General features: G+C 46.9%; 1 protein-coding gene across 1 annotated transcript in view; it reads left to right on the top strand.

Annotated features, from left to right (window-relative positions):
* LOC138643271 (alanine aminotransferase 2-like) overlaps positions 1 to 12,152 on the top strand; it is a 61,655-nt gene extending 49,503 nt beyond the window's left edge. Inside the window, exons 9-12 of the mRNA XM_069732190.1 lie at positions 10,705 to 10,876; positions 11,097 to 11,252; positions 11,412 to 11,524; positions 11,830 to 12,152. Coding sequence (XP_069588291.1) covers positions 10,705 to 10,876; positions 11,097 to 11,252; positions 11,412 to 11,524; positions 11,830 to 11,920 — 532 coding nt within the window. The 3' untranslated portion in view covers positions 11,921 to 12,152. The remainder of the gene's footprint in view (positions 1 to 10,704; positions 10,877 to 11,096; positions 11,253 to 11,411; positions 11,525 to 11,829) is intronic.
* Positions 12,153 to 12,433: the final 281 nt, after the last annotated feature.

Here is a 12,433-nt window from a genome sequence, read left to right as displayed (position 1 = left end):
ATTTGCTATACGCCAGTCCTGTGGCACAGACCCTGTTATTATGGAGTCTTTAAAGATTAATAATAATGGTCTATCAATGACTGTACTTAATTCCTGCAGTACTCGAGGGTGTATCCCATCCGGGCCTGGAGATTTGTCAATTTTAGTGATTTGTAGACGCCGCCGCACTTCCTGCTGGGTTAAGCAGGTGACATTTAATTGGGAATTGTTATCACTAGACATTTTGTCGCCATGGAATTTTCTTGTGTAAATACTGATGAAAAAAAGTCATTTAGCATATTGGCCTTTTCCTCATCCTCATCCACCATCTCACCCAGACTATTTTTAAGGGGCCAACACTATTATTTTTTAGTTTCTTACTATTTATGTAGTTAAAGAATATTTTGTGATTATTTTTACTCTCTCTGGCAATTAGTCTCTCTGTCTCAATCTTTGCTGCCTTGATTTGCTTTTTACAGAATTTATTTAATTTTCTGTATTTATTTAATGCCTCCTCACTACCTACTTCCTTTAATTCTCCATATTCTTTCTTTTTGTCACTTATTGCGCCCCTTACAGCTCTATTTAGCCATATTGGTTTCCTCCTATTTCTAGTATGTTTATTCCCATACGGTATATACTGTGCACAGGTCCTATCCAGGATGCTAATAAACGTCTCCCATTTTCTTTGTGTATTTTTGTGTCTCAGGATATCGTCCCAATTAATTGCACCAAGATCCTCTCTCATCCGTTGGAAATTTGCCCTCCTGAAGTTTAGTGTCCTTGTAACCCCTCTACTACACATCTTTTTAAAGGATACATGAAAACTTATTATTTTGTGATCGCTATTTCCCAAGTGACCCCCAACCCTTATATTTGATATGCGGTCTGGCCTGTTGGTTAATATTAGGTCTAGCAGTGCCCCCCTTCTTGTTGGGTCCTGAACCAGTTGTGAAAGGTAATTGTCTCTCATAGTTGTCAAAAACCGATTACCTTTGCTGGAACTGCAGGTTTCTGTTCCCCAATCTATTTCAGGGTAGTTGAAGTCCCCCATAATAATGACTTCTCCTTGAGTCGCAGCTTCATCTATTTGCTTTACGAGGATATTCTCCATTGCTTCCATTATTTTTGGAAATTTATAACAAACCCCTATCAGTAATTTATTATTTCCCCCCCCCCCCTTATCTCCACCCACAGGGATTCTACATTTTCATTAAATTCACCTAGATTATCGCGCAGGATGGGTTTTAAGGACGATTTTACATATAGACACACCCCTCCCCCTCGCTTATCTGTACGGTCATTTCTGAACAGGCTATAGCCCTGCAAGTTAACAGCCCAGTCGTGGCTCTCATCCAGCCACGTTTCGGATATCCCCACCATGTCATCATTATGCTCCAACAACATTAGTTCTAATTCCTCCATTTTGTTGGCGAGGCTTCTGGCATTAGTATACATGCACTTTATGTTCCTCTCTGTACTTCTATTTCTTAAATTATTAACTGTTCTGACCCCACCCCCCATGCCACCGCCACCCCCAACTTCACTGTTATTTCACTGTTTTTTTTCCTACTCAAAAGATTTCACTTTGTTTCTTACTGGAGTTGCACAGAATATGGGCGGAGACTTGGGGAGATCTATGCCCCGCCCTTAGTTCTGAACAGCTAATTTACATATTATAGTAGCGGAGATTTCTCTGGAATAAGATATCGGATCGCAGATATGAAGGTAAAAAGGGGAAAAATTTCTGAAATGTTTCTTGTACAGTACATGACAAAAACCTGACATTTTGCCAGGAGCGCGAAGACTTTTATATGCACTGTATCTATCAATCTATTCACGCTACATGCAGTAAAGTATGTGTCCCCCATATCCACCTCCAGGGGCTTCTATGTCCTCGACTACATTATTATTAGTCATTATTATATCGCCATTTATTCCATGGCGCTTTACATGTGAGGAGGGTTATACATAATAAAAACAAGTACAGTAATCTTACACACAATACTGGTACAGGAGGAGAGAGGACCCTGCCCGCGAGGGCTCACAATCTACAAGGGATGGGTGAGGATACAGGAGGAGAGAGGACCCTGCCCGCGAGGGCTCACAATCTACAAGGGATGGGTGAGGATACAGGAGGAGAGAGGACCCTGCCCGCGAGGGCTCACAGTCTACAAGGGATGGGTGAGGATACAGGAGGAGAGAGGACCCTGCCCGCGAGGGCTCACAATCTACAAGGAATGGGTGAGAATACAGTAGGCGAGGGTAGAGCTGGTCGTGCAGCGGTTTGGTCGATTGGTGGTTACTGCAGGTTGTAGGCTTGTCGGAGGAGGTGGGTCTTCAGGTTCTTTTTGAAGGTTTCGATGGTAGGTGAGAGTCTGATGTGTTGTGGTAGAGGGTTCCAGAGTAGGGGTGATGCGCAGGCGAATTCTTGCATGCGATTGTGGGAAGAGGCAATAAGAGGGGAGTAGAGAAGGAGATCTGCTGAGGATCAGAGGTTGCGTGCAGGAAAGTACCAAGATACGAGGTCACAGATGTATGGAGGAGACAGGTTGCGGGTGGCTTTATTTGTCATGGTTAGTGTTTTGAAATGGAATCTCTGGGTAATGGGAAGCCAGTGAAGGGAGTGACATAGTGGGGGGGACAAGTGGATTAGTCGGGCAGCAGAGTTTACAATAGATTGGAGAGGTGCGAGAGTGTTAGAGGGGAGGCCACAGAGCAGGAGGTTGCAGTAGTCAAGGCGGGAGATGATGAGGGCATGGACTAGGGGTTTTGCAGATTCTTGGTTGAGGAATGTATGGATCTGGGAATTATTTTTAAGTTGAAGTCAATAAGAAGTGGAAAGGGCTTGGATATGTGGTTTGAAGGAGAGATCAGTGTCAAGGATTACCCAGAGACAGCGACATTGTGGGATTCTGGCTAGTAGGGAGGTGATATCATATCTGGTCCAGAGATGTAGATCTGTGTCATCAGCATAGAGGTGATACTGAAAGCCGGGGGGCTCTATAACCTGTCCCAGGCTGAAGGTTTAAATGGAGAAAAGCAGGTGCCCTAGGAATGAACCTTGCAGGACTCCGACAGATAGAGGGCATGGTAAGGAGGTGGTGTGTGAGTGGGAGATGCTGAATGTTCAGTCCTTTAGGTATGATGCGATCCAAGATAGGGCCAAGTTTGTGATGCCAAGAGATGAAAGGGTCTGTAGTAATAGGGAATGGTCCACTGTGTCAAAGGCAGAGGACAGGTCCAGGAGGAGAGGACAGAGTGGTGTAGGAGGCAGAGGACAGGTCCATGAAGAGGAGGACAGAGTAGTGTACAAGGCAGAGGACAGGTCCAAGAGGAGGAGGACAGAGTCGTGTCGCTTGGCTTTGGCGGTTAGTAGATCATTGGTGACTTTATTCAGGGCAGTTTCATTGGAGTGATGTGGTCAGAAGCCAGATTGAAAGCGGTCGAAGAGGTAGCGGGAGGAATGATGGGAGGACAGTTCAAGATGGACGTGTTGTTCCAGTAGTTTTGAGAAGATAAGTGGTATGAGGCGATAATTAGATGCAGAGGATGGATCAAAAGAGGTCTTTTTTAGGATGGGTGTGATCGAGGCATGTTTGAAGCATGAAAGGAAAACACCAGTTGTTAGTGATAGGTTGAAGAGATGGGTTAGGGTTGGGACGAAGACTGTGGTGAGGTTTGGGATGAAGTGGGATGGGATTGGGTCAAGTGCACAGGTGATGAGATGTGATCTTGAAGTTGATCTTCTGTGATGGTGGAGAAGTTGGTTTTGGAGGAGGAGGGCTGAGTAGTTAGGAAGAGGGTTGTAGGCCAAAGCTTTCTCTGATGTTATCAATCTACTGCTTGGAGAATGAGGCAAAGTCTTCAGCTGAGATGATTGGAGAGTGAAGAGGTACTAGGGACAGAGGAGGGAATTGAAAGTATTGAATAGCTGTTTAGGATTGTGAGACAGGGAGGATATAAGAGATGAGAAGTAGGTTTGTTTTGCTGTGGTGAGTGTGGTCTTGAAAAGGACTGTTTGAATGCAGTGAAGTGCTCGTTGGAGTGGGATCTTTTCCATCTCCACTCAGCAACCCTGGAAGCCCGCTTCAGTTCTTTGGTCAGGCTGTGGTGCCAGGGTTGTCTGTTGATTTTGCGAGTTTCGGTATGTGTGAGAGGTGCGACCGATTCGAGAGCTGCAGCTGTTATGGTGTTATATAAGGTGAGGTGGCATCATGCAAGTTTGTGAGTAGGGATTGTGGATGAGGAGTGGTAAGAGAATGTAAGCAGGTTGTGGTCAGAAAGAGGGAGAGGTGAGTTGGAGAGGTTAGATAGGGAGCAGTGGCGAGTGATGATGAGGTACAGTGTGTGGCCATCTTTGTGAGTGACTGCGGAGGACCATTGAGCAAGGCCAAAGGAGGATAGTGAGAGATAGACGCTTAGAGACAGCTAAGAGGGAAGTGTCAATGGGAATGTTGAAGTCACCCATGATGATAGTAAGGATGTCAGCGAAGAGGAAATGAAGTAGCCAGGTAGTGAAGTGGTCAAAGAAGATGGTGGTTGGCCCTGGGGGCCGGTAAATGCCCGCCAGTTGGAGGTTGGTGGGAGAGTAGATGCGCACAGAGTGCACCTCAAAGGAAGGGAGGGTAACAGAGGGTGCCAGTGGGATTGGGGTGAAGGAGCAGTTATCTGACAGGAGAAAACCAACTCCTCCGCCATGCTTGCTGCTGAGGCGGGGAGTGTGGGAAAGGTGGAATCCACCATACGAAAGTGCAGCAGGAGAGGCTGTGTCAATGGGGATGAGCCAGGTTTTGGTGATAGCAAGGAAGGAAAGTTTGTTAGTAATGAAAAGATCATGGATGTTGGAAAGTTTGTTGCAGACAGAGTGAGCGCTCCATAGAGCTCCATCTACATCCATAGACATTAATATAGAGAAAAGTATATGCCCCCACCCCCCCCCCCCCCCACATCCACCTTTGGGGGCTTCTCTGTCCTGATCTACATCCATAGACATTAATATGGAGGCAGGTATGTGCCCCCCACATCCATCCCCGAGGATTTGTATGGAGTCGCTCCTCTACAGATATAACATCTCCGCTTTTCTGTAATTTGTACAAGATTTTGGAGGAGTCTGTGGGGATTTTTATCCCTTCATCCAGAAGATCATTTGTGAGGTCAGACCCTGATCTTGGGGGTCCGGTCTCACAATCTCTGTGGTGATTGGGTTCCGAGCTCTGTGCGGCTGCCCATGTCTCCCTCCATGTCTTTATAGACTTTCCGCACTGGGCACAGACATGGGGACAGATAAGGGTTTCCCCCCCCCTAACTGTTCCCACAAAGTTGAAGCTGCAATTGTCCACAATGTCTTGTGCTGAAGATTATTATTAGTATTTATAGAGCACCATTGATTTCATGGTGCTGTTCATGAGAAGGTTACAGAGGACTTGGCCCCCGCAGGCTCACATTCTCCAGGATGGTGGGGAAGGAGACAGTAAGTCGGGGCAGCAGCAGTAGCTCGATGGTGGTGAGGAGGCTGCATGGTGATTACAGGTTGTAAGCTTTTTTGAAGACATGGGTTTTCAGGTTCCTTCTGAAGGATCTGAATGTGGTGAATAACCGGATGTGTTGGGGCACTGAATTCCAGAGGATGGGGGATATTTGGGAGAAGTCTTGGAGGCGATTGGGTGAGGGACGAATAAGAGTGGAAGAGAGACGGAGGTCTTGGGAGGACCGGAGATTACAAGAGGGAAGATACCGGGAGATTAGTTTGGAGATATACAGTACAGACCATAAGTTTGGACACACCTTCTCATTTAAAGATTTTTCTGTATTTTCATGACTATAAAAATTGTACATTCACACTGAAGGCATCAAAACTATGAATTAACACATGTGGAATTATATACTTAACAAAAAAGTGTGAAACAACTGAAATTATGTGTTATATTCTAGGTTCTTCAAAGTAGCCACCTTTTGCTTTGATGACTGCTTTGCACACTCTTGGCATTCTCTTGATGAGCTTCAAGAGGTAGTCACCGGGAATGGTCTTCCAACAGTCTTGAAGGAGTTCCCAGAGATGCTTAACACTTGTTGGCCCTTTTGCCTTCACTCTGCGGTCCAGCTCACCCCAGACCATCTCGATTGGGTTCAGGTCTGGTGACTGTGGAGGCCAGGTCATCTGGCGTAGCCCCATCACTCTCCTTCTTGGTCAAATAGCCCTTACACAGCCTGGAGGTGTTTGGAGTCATTGTCCTGTTGAAAAATAAACGATGGTCCAACTAAACGCAAACCGGATGGAATAGCATGCCGCTGCAAGATGCTGTGGTAGCCATGCTGGTTCAGTATGCCTTCAATTTTGAATAAATCCCCAACAGTGTCATCAGTAAAGCCCCCCCACACCATCACACCTCCTCCTCCATGCTTCACGGTGGGAACCAGGCATGTAGAGTCCATCCGTTCACCTTTTCTGCATCGCACAAAGACGGTGGTTGGAACCAAAGATCACAAATTTGGACTCATGAGACTAAAGCACAGATTTCCACTGGTCTAATGTCCATTCCTTGTGTTCTTTAGCCCAAACAAGTCTCTTCTGCTTGTTGCCTATCATTAGCAGTGGTTTCCTAGCAGCTATTTTACCATGAAGGCCTGCTGCACAAAGTCTCCTCTTAACAGTTGTTGTAGAGATGTGTCTGCTGCTAGAACTCTGTGTGGCATTGACCTGGTCTCTAATCTGAGCTGCTGTTAACCTGCGATTTCTGAGACTGGTGACTCGGATAAACTTATCCTTAGAAGCAGAGGTGACTCTTGGTCTTCCTTTCCTGGGGCGGCCCTCATGTGAGCCCGTTTCTTTGTAGCGCTTGATGGTTTTTGCCACTGCACTTGGGGACACTTTCAAAGTTTTCTCAATTTTTCGGACTGACTGACTTTCATTTCTTAAAGTAATGATGGCCACTCGTTTTTCTTTACTTAGCTGCCTTTTTCTTGCCATAATACAAATTCTAACAGTCTATTCGGTAGGACTATCAGCTGTGTATCCACCAGATTTCTGCTCAACACAACTGATGGTCCCAACAAAACACTTATAAGGCAAGAAATCCCACTTATTAAACCTGACAGGGCACACCTGTGAAGTGAAAACCATTCCCGGTGACGACCTCTTGAAGCTCATCAAGAGAATGCCAAGAGTGTGCAAAGCAGTCATCAAAGCAAAAGGTGGCTACTTTGAAGAACCTGGAATATAAGACATAATTTCAGTCGTTTCACACTTTTTTGTTAAGTCTATAATTCCACATGTGTTAATTCATAGTTTTGATGCCTTCAGTGTGAATGTACAATTTTTATAGTCATGAAAATACAGAAAAATCTTTAAATGAGAAGGTGTGTCCAAACTTTTGGTCTGTACTGTATGAGGAGAAAGGTTATTTATGGCTTTGTAGGTCAGAGTTAGTAGTGTGAACTGGATACGTTGGGAAATTGGGAACCAGGGAACAGATTTGCAGAGGGGAGGAGCAGGCAGGATAGAGACTAATTAGTCAGGCACAGACTGGAGAGGTGCAAGAGTGTTAGCGGGAAGCCACAGAGGAGGATGTAGTAGTCGAGGCGGGAGATGATGAGGGCATGCAGTATTATTTTAGTAGTGAAGGTTGAGGAATGCACGGATTCTAGAAATATTTTTGAGCTGGAGGCGACAGGGGGTGGAAAGCGCTTGGATGTACGGTTTGAAGGACAGTGCAGAGTAAGGGTTACTCCGAGGCAGCGGATTTCTGGGTTCTGGGAAGTGTGATGTCATTTATTGTGATAAATAGATTAGGTAGGGAAGATACACGATAAGGAGGAAAGATAATGAGCTCAGATTTGTCCACATTGTGCTTGAGGAGCCGAGAGGAGAAGGAGGATATGGCTGATAGACACTCTGTGATTCTGGACAGCAGAGAGGTGACGTCTGGGCCAGAGAGGTAGATCTGAGTGTCATCAGCATAGAGGTGGTACTGAAAGCCATGGGACTTTATGAATTGTACCAGACCAAGGGTATAGATGGAGAAGAGTAGGGATCCTAGGACAGAGCCTTGAGAGACCCCAATATAGAGGGGGCGGGATGAGAAGGTAGTTTGGGAGTGGGAGACACTAAATGTGGGTTTGGGAGCAGCGATATGGGGCGATAGCTGGCCATAGCTGTTGGGTTGCGGGATGGCTTTTTGAGGATAGGCGTGATTATGGCATGCTTGAAAGCAGAAGGAAACATACCAAAAGTTAGTGATAGGTTGAAGAGATGGGTCAGGGATGGGATGAGTGTTGTGGTGAGGTTGGGGAGGAGGTGGGATGGGGTCAAGTGCAGAAGTGGTGAGGTGTGATTTGGAGAGATGAGTAAGATCTCCCTCAGTGATGTTGGAGGAGGATATGGGGTTAGGGCATTGGTGTGGTATACAAAGGGGTTGTGGTCAAACAATAAAGAGTTGCCTTGTTTGGTCGATCTTATTTTTGAAGTTTGTGCCAAAGTCCTCGGCAGAGATGAGGGTGGTTGGAGGGGGCAGTGGTGGGCTGAGGAGGGAGGTAAAAGTGTTGAATAACTGTTTGGGGTTGTAGGATAAGGAAGATATGAGGGTTGTGAAGTAGGCTTGATTAGCAGAGGTGAGGGATAATTTGAGCGTTTGCTTGCTTGATTAAATCATCTTGCGAATGTATTTTCTTCCAACGCTGCTCCGCATCCTTGGACACTTGCCGAAACTTTTTTGCAAGGTTATTGTGCCAGGGTTATCTATTGATTCATATGCCGTGAACGAGAGAAGCGACCGTGTCAATAACTGATGCGAGAGTGGCATTCTAGAAAGCAATTGCAATGTCTGTGTCTTAGAGTAAGGGTATGGAAGACAGCGGTAGAGTCAGACAGTGTGTGTGTCTAGTTGTACGAGGTTTCTGCTGGACATGGGGGGCAGATGAAGAGGATGAGAATGTGAATAGAAGGTGGTCAGAGAGTGTGTGAGTGTCTAGATGTGTGAGATTTCTGCGCTAGCTGCTGGACATGGGGGGCAGATGAGGAGGACGGGGATGAGAGCATGAGTAGAGATGGTGGTCAAACTGTGAGTGTCTAAACGTGTGAGGTTTCTGGAGGAGTGAGCTAGCTGCTGGACATGGTAGACAGGTGAGGAGGACAGGTATGAGAACGTGAGTAGATGGTGGTCAGAGAGTGTATGTGTCTGGATGTGTGAGGTTTCTGCGGGGGTGCCTAACTGCTGGACATAGGTGACAGATGAGGACAGGTATGAGAACGTGAGTAGATGGTGGTCAGAGAGTGTATGTGTCTGGATGTGTGAGGTTTCTGCGGGGGTGCCTAGCTGCTGAACATAGGTGACAGATGAGGACAGGTATGAGAACGTGAGTAGATGGTGGTCAGAGAGTGTATGTGTCTGGATGTGTGAGGTTTCTGCGGGGGTGCCTAACTGCTGGACATAGGTGACAGATGAGGACAGGTATGAGAACGTGAGTAGATGGTGGTCAGAGAGTGTATGTGTCTGGATGTGTGAGGTTTCTGCGGGGGTGCCTAGCTGCTGGACATAGGTGACAGATGAGGACAGGTATGAGAACGTGAGTAGATGGTGGTCAGAGAGTGTATGTGTCTGGATGTGTGAGGTTTCTGCGGGGGTGCCTAACTGCTGGACATAGGTGACAGATGAGGACAGGTATGAGAACGTGAGTAGATGGTGGTCAGAGAGTGTATGTGTCTGGATGTGTGAGGTTTCTGCGGGGGTGCCTAACTGCTGGACATAGGTGACAGATGAGGACAGGTATGAGAACGTGAGTAGATGGTGGTCAGAGAGTGTATGTGTCTGGATGTGTGAGGTTTCTGCGGGGGTGCCTAGCTGCTGGACATAGGTGACAGATGAGGACAGGTATGAGAACGTGAGTAGATGGTGGTCAGAGAGTGTATGTGTCTGGATGTGTGAGGTTTCTGTGGGGGTGCCTAGCTGCTGAACATAGGTGACAGATGAGGACAGGTATGAGAACGTGAGTAGATGGTGGTCAGAGAGTGTGTAAGTGTCTAGATGTGTGAGGTTTCTGCGAGGGTGTTCTAGCTGCTGGACATGGAGGACAGGTGAAGAAGACAGGGATGAGAATGTGAGTAGATGGTAGTCAGAGAGTATGTGAGAGTCTAGATGTGTGAGGTTTCTGCTGGGGTGCGCTAGCTGCTGGACATGGGTGATAGGTGAGGAGGACAGTGATGAGAATGTGAGTAGATGGTGGTCAGATAGGGGGAGAGGGGTGGTCGTGAGTTTAGATAGGGAGCAGAATCGAGTGAAGATAAGGTCTAATGTATGTCCGTCTGTGTGTGTGGCTGAGGAGGACCACTAAGTCCAAAAGATAAAGTAAGCGACGGAAGTTTGGGGCTGCTGATTGACGGGTGTCAGTGAGGAAGATTAAGGTTTCCCATAACTGGAGTGGAGGGACCGAGACCGCCGATTGATAACAGCCTGTAGCACTCTCCCCTTCCACCATCTGTAGAGGGGGCACAATGCAGTCAGGGGTTAATGTTCTCCTGGAGTCACCAAACCCAGACTCCTCCATCAGAAGCAGATAAAGAAGTGCGATCCGTCACTGCACAGAACAAATCTCCTCCAGAGTCCGGTGGTGGCGGCTGTACACCACTCCATCCACACCACTTACACCACTCGGCATTGTGCATGGTGATGTACGGCTGGTGTGGAACATTCCTGATTACGTCACTTTCTTCTTGTTTCTTTCTATAAGGTGCGGGCTCCGGGCTGGATACATTGAGTTTGTGAATATTGATCCTGCTGTTTTTGAGGTTCTGTACATCCTGAAGTCGTTCAGTGTACCCCCAGTTACTGGGTCGCTGATGCTGGAGCTAGTTCTGGACCCTCCTCAATGCGGAGACCCTTCTTATGAGACCTTTATGAAGGTGAGAATAGTAGCCAACTCCCAGGATAGGACGACCACAGAAGAGGCTGAGGCTAGCAGCATCCTCTTATCATACTTCAGCTCTCTTCCAGACGCTGATAATACATGGAGACCCCTCTTTCATACGTTGAATGCAGCAATAACTTTTGTTCAAAACACCCATAGAAAACAGTGACCCCTTTCCTCAGAACACATTGACTCCTCTCCTCCATCTTTTTCAGGAGAAGGAGACACTGCTCCGCAATCTGGCAGAGAAGGCCAAGATCACAGAAAAGATCCTCAACCAGACCCCCGGAATCTACTGTAACCCTATCCAAGGGGCCCTGTACGCCTTCCCCAGGATTCAGATCCCAGACAGGGCAATCAAACTGGCACAGGTACCACCGAGGTCAGACAGGGAAAATACTGATAGTGTGGATGACAAGATAGCCACCACAGGAGCCCACCATCCCAGGACACCTTACAAATCTGCAGACACGCTGTCCCAGCAATCCTGCACACTATGACATCTCCTCTTTCTTGCACCATTTTTATAGGACCGTGGCCAGGAACCTGATGACTTCTTCTGCCATCTTCTCCTGGAGGACACGGGAATCGTGCTGTCCTCTGGTAACAGCTTTGGTCAGATAGCGGGGACTTACCACATCAGGTGCGCCATCATCTCCCACTGAGAATGCATCTAATACCCAAGACCACAAATTAGGATTCTGCTCTCACTCTCATCCTCAAGGGCCGCTCCTTTCTGTCTCACCTTAAAGGATCACTCTCTTCCACCTTGTTCTGTAGGATCGCTCCACTCCATCTCGACTTTTGGGATCACTTCATTGTCTCGTCCTGTGGGATGGTTCCCCCTGTCTCATCTTTTATTTTAGTTGTTCTCCTCATTCTCATCATCTAGTGTCACTCTATTCCATCTCGTCTTGTAGGATTATTCTCTTCCGTCTTGTCTTTTAGGATCACTCTTCTCCATCCAATCGATGAATTGAGATCTATTCTTCAGAAGATCACACAATTCCACATGAGATTTTTGGCAGAATATGCCTGACGATCTGGGAATCTTTCAGTAAACTGGAATTCACTCCTCTCAAACATGGACCCTGCCCCCATTCTCAGGAAACACTTACCCCACAAGTATCCTTATGTGAAGCCTTCATGAATTCCCCATAATGAAACCCAGGAACGGTCGGCTCCATAATAAACAGATTGTGTCATTTATATGTATTGTCGCTCATATTCAATGTAGAGAACTTCACAAAAATAAAACATACAGTCCCCTCTGCTTCGGTCATTTTGGCTCCAGATCCACAGGTCTCACAAACAACTTCAGACTCTATGTCCATTCTTAACAGTTCAACTTTGCGTACACAGTGACATTCCTGGGGCTTTCCCTGGGGCAATCTCTGCTTTTCCTGGCAACCTAGCTGGACAATCCCTGTCCCGTCCTGGCAATCTCTGCCTCGCTGGACAATCTTTGTCCCGTCCTGGCAATCTCTGCCTCGCTGGACAATTGCTGTCCCGTCCTGGCAATCTCTGCCTCGCTGGACAAATCCTTGTCCCG

This window comes from Ranitomeya imitator, chromosome 6, assembly GCF_032444005.1.
Source record: "Ranitomeya imitator isolate aRanImi1 chromosome 6, aRanImi1.pri, whole genome shotgun sequence".
In the NCBI taxonomy this organism is placed as follows: domain Eukaryota; kingdom Metazoa; phylum Chordata; class Amphibia; order Anura; family Dendrobatidae; genus Ranitomeya; species Ranitomeya imitator.
Note: the sequence above shows the minus strand (reverse complement) of the source record. Positions and strands in the feature narration are given on the sequence as shown.